This window comes from Phocoena sinus, chromosome 6, assembly GCF_008692025.1.
Source record: "Phocoena sinus isolate mPhoSin1 chromosome 6, mPhoSin1.pri, whole genome shotgun sequence".
NCBI lineage: Eukaryota > Metazoa > Chordata > Mammalia > Artiodactyla > Phocoenidae > Phocoena > Phocoena sinus.
The window spans coordinates 53,906,398-53,920,945 of record NC_045768.1 but is presented as its reverse complement, the minus strand read 5'-3'; the positions used below and the strand labels follow the sequence as shown (position 1 = coordinate 53,920,945).

The window sequence follows — 14,548 nt, the reverse complement described above, 5'->3', positions numbered from 1 at the left end:
TATGAGTTACCTCAAATCAGTTAGCCAATACAGTGATTAAAGGAAAGCTACATTTAGCTACACATTAGCGAGCCTGAATCTGTGGGGAAAGATACTACATTTGTTTAAAATCCTGGACAAGCTTTTGGATTCTCACTGGGTCCACCTTTCTGTGGCTCTCTATTCAGCAAAATTCTTAAAACGTATAAAATTTTAAGTAAGTAAAATTAAAATTTTTGACTGTTCCTGTTGGTCTGTATGACTGTCATGGAGTAATGTTTGTGTCCCCTCAGAATTCATATGTTGAAGCCCAAAGCCCCACTGTGGCCATATTTGAAGAAAAGAAGTGATTAAGGTTAAATGGGGTGGTAAGGGTGGGGCTCTGAGCTGATAGGATTAGTGTCCTTGTAAGAAGAGACTTTATTTATTTTTATTTTTATTTGAGTAGTATAGTTGTTTTACAATGTTGCATTAGTTTCTGCTGTACAGCAAAGTGAATCAGTTATACGTATACGTATATCCACTCCGTTTTAGATCTCCTTCCTATTTAGGTCACCACAGAGTGTTGAGTAGAGTTCCCTGTGCTATACAGTAGGTTCTCATTAATTACCTATTTTATACATAGTAGTGTATATATGTGAATCCCAATCTCCCAGTTCATCCCAACCCCTCTACTCTCCCTTCCCCCCTTGGTAACCATAAGTTTGTTCTCTACATCTGTGACTCTATTTCTGCTTTGCAAATAAGTACATCTGTACTATTTTTCTAGATTCCACATATAAGTGATATTATACAATATATTTGTTTTTCTCTTTCTGACTTACTTCACTCTGTATGACAATCTCTAGGTCCACCATGTCTCTGCAAATGGCACTATTGCATTCCTTTTTATGGCTGAGTAATATTCCATTGTATGTATGTACCACACCTTCTTTATCCATTCATCTGTTGATACGCATCTAGGTTGCGTCCATGTCCTGGCTATTGTAAATAGTGCTGCAATGAACATTGTGGTACATGTATGTTTTTGAATTATGGCTTTCTCAGGGTATATGCCCAGTAGTGGGTCATATGGTAGTTCTATTTTTAGTTTTTTAAGGAACCTCCATACCGTTCTCCATAGTGGCTGTATCAATTTACATTCCCACCAACAGTGCAAGAGGGTTGCCTTTTCTCCACACCCTCTCCAGCATTTATTGTTTGTAGATTTTCTGATGATGCCATTCTAACCAGTGAGGTGGTACCTCATTATAGTTTTGATTTGCATTTCTCTAGTGATGTTGAGCATCTTTTTATATGTCTGCTGGCCATCTGTATGTAACAAGAGAATTTAGAGAGATGTATTTTGTTATAGCAGTTCAAGCAGACAAATGCAATAACTAAAAGCAGTCACTGATGTGATTCAAAAGGCCTTAAAACATATATATGTATACACACACACATATGTATATATACTTCTCTGTAGATTTTCTTGAGGGAACAGCAAAAAGAGGATAATACGGCACAGTAACAAAACCAAAATCTTCTCCTGTGATTGTTCCCTCTTTTCAAAATCCCACATCTCCTGGTAGGTCCCCAGATGTCTCTTCTCCCCTTTCTCAACTGCACTATTCAATATAGTATCGACTAGCCAGATGTGACTTTGAACACTTGAAATGTAGCATGGCTGATTGAGAAACTGATTTTTTTTAATTTTATTTAATTTTAACTAATTTAAATTTAAAGACCAAAGCAGTGTAAAACATTTTGCCATTAAACACGAAAGTATTGTTTTAGTAGGACTAAATTTCACTTTAATTTTTGCATCACTTAATATATTATGGTTGCAGTGTGTAGACTGAGCACTTTGGGTTTTCTCGTGTTATACACGAGCGTATAGCGATCTAGTCAGCGACAGTGGATTGTGTCAGTTCAACTGATTTTTTTTCTGTGTACTGATATAGTATAATTTTTTGAACACTTTATACAGACCACATGAGTTATAGTAATTCCCATGTAAATTGGGATTGGTAATTGAGCTGAAATGCTTATTATTTTTGTTATAATTAAATCAGTTTTCTAATTAAAGTAATACATATAAAGACATTTTTTTACTTTAAAAGAAAGTTGTACTATTGATGCAGGATTGAATGGAGAAAGAGAAGCTAGGACTATGGTGTCTTAGTCTGTTTGGGCTGCTATATCAAAAATACCACAGACTGCGTGGCTTAAACAGAAAACTTTCTCACAGTTCTGGAGGCTGGGAAGTCCAAAATCAAGGTGCCGGCAGATTTGGTGTCTGGAGAGGACCAACTTCCTGGTTCATAACAGCTTGTCTTCTGCCAGTGTTCTCAAGTGGCAGAAGGGGCAAAGGAGCTCTCTGGGGTCGCTTTTATGAGTACTATTCTCATTCATGAGGACCCCACCCTCATGATCTAATCTCCTCCCAAAGGCCCCCCTCTCCAAATACCATCACATTGGGGATTAGGTTTTAACATGTGAATTTTGAGAGGACACAAACATTCTGTAGCGTATATTAGAAGAGTTTGTTTTTTTTTAAAGACTGGAAGGAGGTATGTTGTAGATTTCACATAGAATGGCAGTTGCAATTTCCTACAGCAGAACAAAATGAAAAAGGTGTTTGTTGTGTTAAAAAAAAAATTTTTAAGTCAGTGAAATTTCCTCTCAAGAGTCAAAAAACAATCTACAGGATTAGTCACCTGAAATCAAAATTAAATGTTCAAAAATTTTAAAAATAATTTTAAACAGGATTTGAGCTTGTAACTTTGAATTCTTGCATGTGCATGTACACACACACACAACTATTTTTAGATGGAGAGATGGTAAAAAAAAAAAATTATTCCAGTTATAGAAACTTTGTTAAAAATGTATGAGAAGCCTGAAAGTATTTTACAAAAGTTAAAAGATCTTGAATTAAGCAAAGAATTGCCCATAGAATTCAAGACCTTTCTGATAATATCAAAGATCAACTAATTCAAAATTTGAAAAATTGCAAGTACTTTACTTTTAGATGAATCATGTGATATGAAAGATACTGCCCAATGGTACTTTGGGTACATTTTATATCAAAGGACTTCCAAATTTATGGAGAAACATCAATTTGTGACTTAAAAGTTTATGGTATACTAGAGACTGTCACACAGGGTGAAGTAAGTCAGAAAGAGAAAAACAAATACCGTATGCTAACACATATATATGGAATCTAAAAAAAAAAAAAAAAGGTTCTGAAGAACCTAGGGGTACAGGACAGGAATAAAGACACAAACACAGAGAATGGACTTGAGGACACAGGGAAGGGGAAGGGGAAGCTGGGATGAAGTGAGAGAGTGACGTGGACATATATACACTATCAAATGTAAAATAGATAGCTAGGGAAACAGCCGCATAGCACAGGGAGATCAGCTCGGTGCTTTGTGACCACCTAGAGGGGTGGGATAGGGAGGGTGGGAGGGAGACGCCGGAGGGAGGGGATATGGGGATATATGTGTACGTATAGCTGATTCACTTTGTTATAAAGCAGAAACTAACACACCATTGTAAAGCAATTATACTACAATAAAGATGTTAAAAATAAAGTTGATGGTGTAGATATTTAAAAATCTTTCCCATCTGTCAAAGAAGACCTTCCGCCAAATAAAGATTATTTTCTATCATGATGGATAGTGTTCCAGCTACGGTAGGTCAAAAGTTTGGATTCACTGTAGTGTTTTTGTTTGTTTGTTTGTTTTTGCGGTACGCGGGCCTCTCACTGTTGTGGCCTCTCCCGTTGCAGAGCACAGGCTCCGGACGCGCAGGCTCAGCGGCCATGGCTCACGGGCCCAGCCACTCCGCGGCACGTGGGATCTTCCCGGACCGGGGCACGAACCCGTGTTCCCTGCATCGGCAGGTGGACTCTCAACCACTGTGCCACCAGGGAAGCCCCACTGTAGTTTTAATATAAGAGATGGATGGTTCTCTTATTGCTGAATTCTACTGTACCGTGTTGACAGTGTTGAACTTTATCTAAGCCCTGTGTTCCTGGAAAAGGCTACTGTAAAGGACCCCTGTTGTCACACATTCTAAGACTTACCTCCACCCTCCTCAATGACTAGGACTCCCTTATTACCTGGCTGTATAACCTCCTTTGCTTTCTCTGAGGGAAAATAAGTAAATATGTTTTTTTTCCTCCAAAGAAAAAGAAAGGGACCTTAATTTTTTCCCTTTATAATGAAATGTCACAAAAATTTACTGAAAGATATAAAACTCTTCAATATCCAAAGGGTAGTACTCCACTGCATCTTCATCCAATAAGATTTGGCATTTCTATTACCGAAAATCATTTGCGTTTTATTAGACCTCCAGAAATTAACTTCTATCTCTACAGAATGTAAAATAGTCACAGTGGAAGGCACAGACCTCTTCAGAATCAGATAACCCTAGAAAGTTCCTCTAAATACTTAACATTCTTTTGAAAAGACACTCAATAGTCTTTTTGCCCATTACAAAAATTTTCACAATTTTTTCTAGCATGTTTAAATTGTGTGGATTTAAAATCTGCAAGGCAAAATTCTGTATACCAAGAACTTGGTAGAGAATGTAAACATCAACTGTCCACTATCCAGTAGTTAGCAAATAAGAGAAATTTTATATAATCTCTCTCTCTCTAAATATATGTATATATATATTTACACACATACATACCTACATAGGGATTCTTAGACAAAAAAAAAAAAAAAAAAGCATTCCATTCATTTTTCTCAAAGACAGATAACCTAGACTTGAGCTTTGGAGCTAGACGGGCTTCCCCCAGAGTGTTCTGTGTCTGGAGCACAGTGTTTCAGTCCCTGTAGAAATATGTTTACTAACCTATATCCTCAGCTCACACCTAGGGACATCACTAGAAGCAAACATACAAAATTGACATTATGTGACTCGTAGGGATGTCTTGCGCTAAGATGCACGCTTGGGTCCAGCTGCCAATGCCTTCAGCCCTATCTATTCCATCCCTGAAAGACTTTAAATGCAAACAGAAGACTCCCATCCCTCTCCACTTAAGCTCCCACCACAGGGAAGGGCATGTTCCCCTTGTCTGTCTTTTCCAAGAGTTCCTGTGAATCCTGATTTCTGAGGATGGGGGCCCAGCATTAGTATTTTTAAAGATCCCAGTTGATTGTAATTGGTATTAAAGGATGAACAATGTTGCACTTAGATTGTAAAACTTCTCTGAGAACAAAGGTTTCTTTGTTACCCTTAATCAGGACACATTCTATAAAGTTAAGAAAGTGTGATTTGATCAAGGGGAGGGTTATGAGATATTAGAGTCAAAGGGAATTTGTGGTCCAGAAGGGACAAGGGACTTGTCCAAAGTTAATCATCCACTCAGTGGTAGAGCCAAGAATACTTGGTGTGGTAGGCGGAATTTTAAGCTGGTGCCTATGACCTTTGCTCCTTGGTGTCACTTCTGTGACATGACACAAGAGACATTACCCAAGTGGGCTTAATGTCATCCCAGGAGCCCTTTAAAAGCAGAGCAGTTTCTCCAGCTAGTGGCAAGAGAAGACATCAGGAAAATTCAAGTATGAGGCAGTTTTTACATGATGGCAGTTCTCTGTTGCTGAGATGGAGGGGGGCCTTGTAGAAGGATCTTTTAATATTGTGTGATATAATAAGAAGTACATATTTTGTTTTCATCCCTGATTCCTAGCAAAGAGCTCTTAAAACCATTAAGGGGTGAGAAGAATGTCTTTTGTTAATCATAATAAGCTCCTTTCAGCCACACCAGAGGTTATGCTAAGGAGGTGACTCTTGGTGGGCCCTTAGATAGCATCAAGATGCTGGTTGGTTCCTCTGTGATTAGAGGGTTGGTCACTAATGGTCAATGATTTAATCAACTACACCTCTGTAATGAAACCTCCATAAAAACCCAGAAGGATGGGGTTTGGAGAGCTTCTAGGTTGGCGAGCACATCCACGTGCTGGGTGGCTGGCTCACCCTCCAGAAGCTCGTGTGCTCAGGGCTCTTCTGGAGTTTACCCTATACACCTCTTCTGGCTGTATGTTTTTATCATTTTTATATCCTTCATAATAAACCAGTAAACATAAGTAGTGTTTCCCTGAGTTCTGTGAGCTGTTCTAGCAGATTATCAAACCTGAGGGGGGAGTTATGGGAACCCCCCAACTTTATAGACAGTTGTTCAGAAGTACAGACTGCCTGGGCTTGTGACTGGAGTCTGAAGTGGAGGTATCTTGTGGGGCTGAGCCCTTAGCCTGCAGAGTCTGTGCTAACTCTGGGTAGGACAGGAATGAGACTGTAGGTCATCCGGTTGGGGTACCCAGAGAACTGGAGAACTGCTTGGTGTAGAAAGCCAGTTTCTACATTTCATATCAGAGGTGCTGTCAATAAAAACAGATAACGGGGCTTCCGTGGTGGCGCAGTGGTTGAGAGTCCACCTGCCGATGCAGGGGACACGGGTTCGTGCCCTGGCCGGGAGGATCCCACATGCCGCCGAGCGGCTAGGCCCGTGAGCCATGGCCGCTGAGCCTGCGCGTCCGGAGCCTGTGCTCCGCAACGGGAGAGGCCACAACAGTGAGAGGCCCTGTGAGTACCACAAAAAACAAAAACAAACAGATAACAGGCCTTGAGGAGCTGAGAGTGATCCCTAACTAACAGCCAGGACAAAGCCAGGAACCTTAGTCCTACAAAGGCAAGGAACTGAATTTGGCCAACAGTCAGAATGAGCTCAGAAGCAGTTGATCCACAGAACCTCCAAGTCAGAGCCCATCCTGGCCAGCATCTTAATTTTGGCTTTGTGAGACCCTAAGCACAGAACCCAGCCAAGTCCTTCTGGGCTTCTGATCTACAAAACTGTGAGATAATACTGCTTCAAGCTCCTGAGTTTGTGACAATTTGTTATGTAGCCAAAGAAATCTACTACACTGGGGTCTGGGGGCCTCTGCCTTCACAGCGTTCAGCATCTTCACAGACTGGCAGGAAGCTGGTCCTTTTGTTTCCCTTGTGAGAGCACAGTGGTTTAGAAAGGTGAAGGAATTTGAGTTGAGTTGTCATCTCTGCTAATGAAAACCCCACTGCCATTGTGGCGTGGCTACCAGGAACCAGGCATTGTAATGCTTTTCATTTGTCACTTGCTTAATTCTCAGCCACTGTCCATAAAGTGTATGGAATTTCCCATTTTACAGTTAAAGAACCAAGGCCCAGTAAGGCAAGTAAGTAAGCCCAAGGTCATGCTGCTGGTAAGTGCAGAGGTTCATATGAGGTCTGTCTGACCCCGTGGTTTTGTGCTGATGACACCAAATGACTTTGTATTAGTTTCCAAGGGCTACGGTAGCAGAATACCACAAACTGCATGGCTTAATAGAAATTTATTGTCTCCCAGTTCTGGAGGCTGCAAGTCCGAGATCAAGGTCTCAGCAGGGTTGGTTTCTTCTGATGGATATGAGGGAAGGTTCTGTTCCATGCCTCTCCTTTAGCTTGCTTCTGGTGGTTTGTTGACAATTGTTGGCCTTGGCTTGTAGAAGCATCACCCCGATCTTGCCATCTCATGGCATTTTCCTTGCGTGCATCTGCTCTGTGTTCAAATTTCCCCTTTTTATGTGGACACAGTCATATTGGATTAGTGCCTGCCCTAATGACCTCAACTTGATCACCTCCGAAGACCCTGTTTTACATCCAATGACCCTAGGGGTAAGGACTTCAGCATCTTTTGGGGGGACGCAGTTCAACCTCTTACAGACCTCAACTGCAGTTCTGCAAGAGAAGCACACCTGTCTGCAGGTGTTTGTTGCCTTGCCCCATTAATCCTAGAGTTGGAGATTGAAATCAGTACCCGAGCCCTAGGCAGAGGGATTAAAGGAAGCTCTGGGTTTCTTTTCCTGCCCCTTTTCAGTAAGTCTTCCTGTTCCTTATCACTCCATCCCATGCCTTCCGGCAGTCTCAGCCTCCTCAGATCCTCGTGAGAGGAAGTTGTCAAACCCTCCCGACCTGTTGCCCCTGCTTTGTGGTCGAATCCTGCGTGTTCTCAGCGGTGTTGCCTAGAGGCTGCCGGTTCCCACCCGGTGAGTCCTGCTGGTGGGGGAGGGATTGGGTGGGTGGGGATGTTTCAGGGCATTGATGGGGGTTCCTGGGAGGACAGTGACAACTGGGCACAGACCAGAAGTCAGAAAACACCTGATGCCATCACTTTTCTTGCTTGTGTCTTCTTTTACGGGAGGTGAGCTTATCAATAGGAAAAAATACCGTTTGTGAACCTTATACCGTAAGCCAGGCTCTGTTCTAGGGGCTTTAGATACAAGATCTCACTTTATTTTCCTTATGTTACTCAGTGTTTTAGAGTTTGCAGAGTATTTTGTCATCTGACCTTTACTGCATCCTTTTGAGAGAGTAAAATAGATTTTATTTCCATCCTGTGGATGGGAATTACTAGACTGATGTCACACCATACATGATACAGGTAGGACTGAAACCTAGTTCACAGAGGCAGCCCGACTTTCTCATGGGAGCAGCTAAGGGTCTTACTCCCGAGGAGGTATGGTATTCCCTCCTGTTGTCAAGGAAACTTTGAGAACTTGCCTCCTTCTAAGGCCCCTGTGGAAGATGGCCATCTCTACGAGCCCTGCCCCATCCTGACATTCATATGTACACCCCTCTCTCACATACATCCATGCAGGCACACACGTGAGCCTTGTGATATTACTTTTGGGAAGAAACCATGACCTGGACTCGATAAGCTCTCTTGAGGGTTCTATTGGCTTGGCCAAAAAGTTCGTTCGGGTGTTGGTACCATGAAAAACCCGAATGAACTTTTTGGCCAGCCAAATACCTCCTCCCCATCAGTGTGTACCACCCTCTGCTCCCAAGGGACACATCCAAGGGACGCCTTAGCCCAGTGCAGGCATAATTCCTAGCTGGAGTTCCTGTCTTGCGTCTTTGCTACCTATTCTTCTTTTGGGGAGCACAGGGCTGGCATACAGTAAGTACTCTGTGAAGAATGATGATGGTCCGTGTTTATGTATTGGCAAGCTGTTGCTACATAACAAATTACCCAAATTTAGAAGCTTGAAAAAACATATATGTATTATCTCCTAGTTTGTATGGGGCAGGAATGCAGGCGAGATTTAACCGGGTGCTTCTGGTGTAGGCTGTCTCATGAGGTGGCCATCAAGCTGCCCCCCAGGCCTGCAATCGTCTGGGACTGGTGGGTCTGCTTCCAAACTCACTCCCGGGGAGGGCTTGTTAGTAGGACTCACTTCCTATCTGGCTAGTGGCTGGATACCTCACTGCACAGGCCTCTCCACCGGCTTCCTGCTTGTCCTCAGAGCACGGCAGGGGCTTCTTCTAGAGCGAGTGATTTGAGAGACAGCCCAAGACAGAAGGGGCAGTCTTCTGTTACTTAATCTCAGGGGTGACATACCATCACTTCTGCCTGTTCTACAGATCAGCTCTGGGACAGTGTGGGAGGGGCCTAGGCAAGGCTGTGGATACCGAGATGTGAGGTCAGAGGGAGCCGTCTTACAGGTCTGTTTGCACAATTTGTCGACACAAATATTTTTCATTTTCCAGAGAACTTCTCATATGTTATCTTTTTTTTTTTTTTTTTTTTGCGGTACGCAGGCCTCTCACTGTTGTGGCCTCTCCCGTTGCGGAGCACAGGCTCCGGACGTGCAGGCTCAGCGGCCATGGCTCACAGGCCCAGCCGCTCTGCGGCATGTGGGATCTTCCCGGACCGGGGCACGAACCCGTGTCCCCTGCATCGGCAGGCAGACTCTCAACCACTGTGCCACCAGGGAAGCCCTGTTATCGCATTTTTTAAAAACTTTTTTTTCCCATAGTTTTTTCTCATTTTCCCAATAAATTAGAAGCCTCTCAAGGGAAGGGAATGTCGCCTTTCTAGATTGCTTGCTCCTTGCTGCATCCAATTGTCCTAATCCATACTAGTAAATAAAACAAAATAAAAATAAACCAAGCTTCTGTGGATTTGGAAAGAGTATTCATTTCATGAATTAGGTAGGCTGCTTTTCATGCTCGACCTCAATTTTTGCCTCTGTCAAATGGGGTACAGAGAAGAAAGGGTTGGACCGGATGTTTGCTAAGGACCCTTCTAGCCCCAAGGGTTTTTTTTCTAAAGTGGATGGGACTATCCCCATTTGACAGATGCAGAGACAAAGGCAGAGAGTTGGGGAGGTGACCCAACTTGCCCAGCGCGGTCCTGACAAAGCTGGGAGCTGAACAGCATTCTCAGGACTGCTGGGACTGGTTAAATCTGGGCCAGCCAGCCCTTTACCTTTTGTCTTACTACTAGTATTTCTAGTACTACTAGTACCATTAGCTCTACGACCACCACCACCTCTGCCATTTATTCAGCATCTGCTAATTGCCATGTCCATTTCAAGGGTTTATACTATTCATGAGTCACAATAATCCCAAGCCAGAGGAATTGTTCCCATTTCACAGGGAAAAAACCTAACCCTCAGTGAGTTTTACCCGGATGATTGGCCTTAAGTCACCAAGGGATGAGTGGAAAGCAAGAGGTTGACATTTGGAGGCTAGGTGGAGGATAAAGGGAAGCAGGACGCACCAGACGCAAAGTGATGTCATCAAGCCACCCGCAATGTCTGGCAGGGCAGCTGTACCGCAAGCAGCTGCCACCACCCCATGCTGAGAGGATGATGTGACCCCCAGGGACACCTGTGTAGAGGATGACCGGGACTCCAGAGCTATCCGATTGTGTCAAGTGGGTGGACTGCTACCCTCTGAGCCAAGTACAAGGTGGAGAAGAAAATGAAGCATACGTTCTTTACACAGAATGTGGTGACTCCCGAGCTGCAGAAGCAGCCGTCAGAGTGGCGAGACTGGAGAGAGAAGTGCGGACTCTGAGTGCGCTCTCTCGGTAGCCGTTCCACAGCTCCCCAGTCTGCCTTAGGACACCAGCTAAGCCTCAGCCGTTTCCTTGCAGAACCTAGGCTTCCTCTCTCCCCATCTCAGGAAATTCACCTGCTCTTTCCCTGGGTTTAGGCGGCTTGTAGGCCAACGTCAACTCCAGACCCTAGTCTCCGTTGCCCTATAGTTCGCCACAATCTCGCCCTACCCCTTAATATGCTCAGGCCTGCCGAACAAGGGCCTGAGTAGCAGCCCTGAAAACTTCTCCAAGCAGTTCCTGATTCTCCCTGGGACCAGGAGCTCAGAACACAGAGGGCTGCTGATTCACTTGAGAAATTGTTAGGGTTAGGGAGGACAAAATACCTTGTTAGGCTTTGGAGTCTCTTCCAGCAAAGAGAAGGCAAAACATAATACCTCATTACATCATCCTTCATTGATTCCTTACAGGAGCCCTGTGTACCTGGTAGTATTCTCCCGATTTACTCACAAGAAACTGAGGCTCAGAGAGGTTAAATAACTGGCCCCAGGTTAGACAGTTAATGAGCAGCAGAGTCAGGATTTGAACTCAGGTATGTGCAGCCTGAGCCACAGGCTGTGGGCCTGATATCAGTGAGCACCTATCACAGGCCGGACTAGATGCTTCCTGCCATTGCCTAATTTTAAGCCTTGCAATAAGCCTGTGAGATGGGTATTTGGGGGCCATATATGGATGATAAAACTGGCTCAGGGCTTCTCTGGTGGCGCAGTGGTTGAGAGTCCACCTGCTGATGCAGGGGACGTGGGTTCGTGCCCCGGTCCAGGAGGATCCCACATGCTGTGGAGCGGCTGGGCCCGTGAGCCATGGCCGCTGAGCCTGCGCCTCCAGAGCCTGTGCTCCGCAACGGGAGAGGCCACAACAGTAAGAGGCCCGCGTACTGCAAAACAAACAAACAAACAAACAAACTGGCTCAGCAAGGTTAAGTAACTTGCATGAATACACAGAGCTTAGCCTGTCAGGAATCAAGAAGCATTCGGAATGCCCTTGTTGGGCCTTCCTTCTTCCAGTCTTCAGGGCCAAGAGGGAATCCCAAGCTCTAGGTGCTCCAGATTAGATCACCCCTTATGGAGACTCCACGCTTGCATCAGTAGGAGTGCTGGTGGATCCAGGACGGCACGTCCCTCCCACCTTCCACACTGACAGATTCATCACCACTGCTGCCCTGAGACCAGCAGGACCACCTTCCTGTTCATCCGTGTCACCATAAGATGCCTAGGACTCCTGCGGCATTACTCAGCCCCCAGACTTTCATTCTGACACTCCTCTTTTTTTTTAACATCTTTATTGGAGTATAATTGCTTCACAATGGTGTGTTCGTTTCTGCTGTATAACAAAGTGAATCAGCTATGCATATACATATATCCCCATATCCCCTCCCTCTTTCATCTCCCTTCCACCCTCCCTACCCCACCCCTCTAGGTGGTCACAAAGCACCGAGCTGATCTCCCTGTGCTATGCGGCTGCTTCCCACTGCCTATCTATTTTACATTTGGTAGTGTATATATGTCCATTTAACTCTCTCACTTCGTCCCAGCTTACCCTTCCCCCCTGCCCGTGTCCTCAAGTCCATTCTCTACGTCTGCGTATTTATACCTGTCCTGACCCTAAGTTCTTCAGAACCATATTTTTTTTAGATTCCATATATATGTGTTAGCATGAGGTATTTGTTTTTCTCTCTCTGACTTACTTCACTCTGTATGAAAGTCTCTAGGTCCATCCACCTCACTACAAATAACTCAATTTCGTTTCTTTTTATGACTGAGTAATATTCCATTGTACATATGTGCCACATCTTCTTTATCCATTCATCTGTTGATGGACATTTAGGTTGCTTCCAAGTCCTGGCTATTGTAAATAGACCTGCAGTGAACACTTTGGTACATGACTCTTTTTGAATTATGGTTTTCTCAGGGTATATGCCCAGTAGTGGGATTGCTGGGTCGTATGGTAGTTCTATTTGTAGTTTTTTAAGGAACCTCCATACTGTTCTCCATAGTAGCTGTATCAATTTACATTCCCACCAACAGTGCAAGAGGGTTCCCTTTTCTCCACACGCTCTCCAGCATTTATTGTTTCTAGATTTTTTGATGATGGCCATTCTGACTGGTGTGAGATGATATCTCATTGTAGTTTTGATTTGCATTTCTCTAATGATTAATGATGTTGAGCATTCTTTCATGTGTTTCTTGGCAATCTGTGTATCTTCTTTGGAGAAATGTCTATTTAGGTCTTCTGCCCATTTTTGGATTGGGTTGTTTGGTTTTTTGATATTGAGATGCATGAGCTGCTTGTATATTTTGGAGATTAATCCTTTTTCAGTTGCTTCATTTTCAAATATTTTCTCCCATTCTGAGGGCTGTCTTTTCGTCTTGTTTATGGTCTCCTTTGCTGTGCAAAAGCTTTGAAGTTTCATTAGGTCCCATTTGTTTATTTTTGTTTTTATTTCCATTACTCCGGGAGGTGGGTCAAAAAGGATATTGCTGTGATTTATGTCATAGAGTGTTCCGCCTATGTTTTCCTCTAAGAGTTTTATACTGTCTGGGCTTACATTTAGGTCTTTAATTCATTTTGAGTTTACTTTTGTGTACGGTATTAGGGAGTGTTCTAATTTCATTCTTTTACATGTAGCTGTCCAGTTTTCCCAGCACCACTTATTGAAGAGGCTGTCTTTTCTCCACTGTATGTTCTTGCCTCCTTTGTCATAAATTAGGTGACCATATGTGTGTGGGTTTATCTCTGGGCTTTCTATCCTGTTCCATTGATTTATATTTCTGTTTTTGTGCCAGTACCGTACTGTCTTGATTACTGTAGCTTTGTAGTAGAGTCTGAAGTCAGGGAGCATGATGCCTCCAGCTCTGTATTTTTTTTTCTCAAGATCGCTTTGGCTATTTGGGGTCTATGGTGTTTCCATGCAAACTGTGAAATTTTTTGTTCTAGTTTTGTGAAAAGTGCCATTGGTAGTTTGATAGGGATTGCATTGTATCTGTAGATTCCTTTGGGTAGTATAGTCATTTTCACAATGTTGATTCTTCCAATCCAAGAACATGGTATATCTCTCCATCTGTTTCTATCATCTTTAATTTCTTTCATCAGTGTCTTATAGTTTTCTGCATACAGGTCTTCTGTCTCCTTAGGTAGGTTTATTCCTAGATATTTTATTCTTTTTGTTGCAGTGGTAAATGGGCGTGTTTCCTTAATTTCTCTTTCATATATTTCATCATTAGTGTATAGGAATGCAAGAGGTTTCTGTGCATTCATTTTGTATCCTGCTACTTTACCAAATTCATTGATTAGCTCTAGTAGTTTTCTGGTAGCATCTTTAGGATTCTCTATGTATAGTATCATGTCGTCTGCAAACAGTGACAGCTTTACTTCTTCTTTTCTGATTTGGATTCCTTTTATTTCCTTTTCTTCTCTGATTGCTGTGGCTAGGACTTCCAAAACTATGTTGAATAATAGTGGTGAGCGTGAGCAGCCTTGTCTTATCACTGGTCTTCGATCAAATGCTTTCAGTTTTTCACCATTGGGAATGATGTTGGCTGTGGGGTTGTCATGTATGGCCTTTATTATGCTGATGTAAGTTCCCTCTCTGCCTACTTTCTGGAGGGATTTTATCATAAATGGTGTTGAATTTTGTGAAAAGCTTTTTCTGCATCTATT

The 14,548-nt window shown here is 43.2% G+C and overlaps 1 protein-coding gene across 1 annotated transcript in view; it reads left to right on the top strand.

The window, feature by feature from the left end:
- The window catches only part of PUM3 (pumilio RNA binding family member 3), a 65,539-nt gene extending 60,860 nt beyond the window's left edge, over positions 1-4,679 (top strand). The window contains exon 18 of the mRNA XM_032635151.1: positions 3,752-4,679. Within this exon, the coding sequence (XP_032491042.1) occupies positions 3,752-3,908 (157 nt within the window). The 3' untranslated portion in view covers positions 3,909-4,679. The remainder of the gene's footprint in view (positions 1-3,751) is intronic.
- Positions 4,680-14,548: the final 9,869 nt, after the last annotated feature.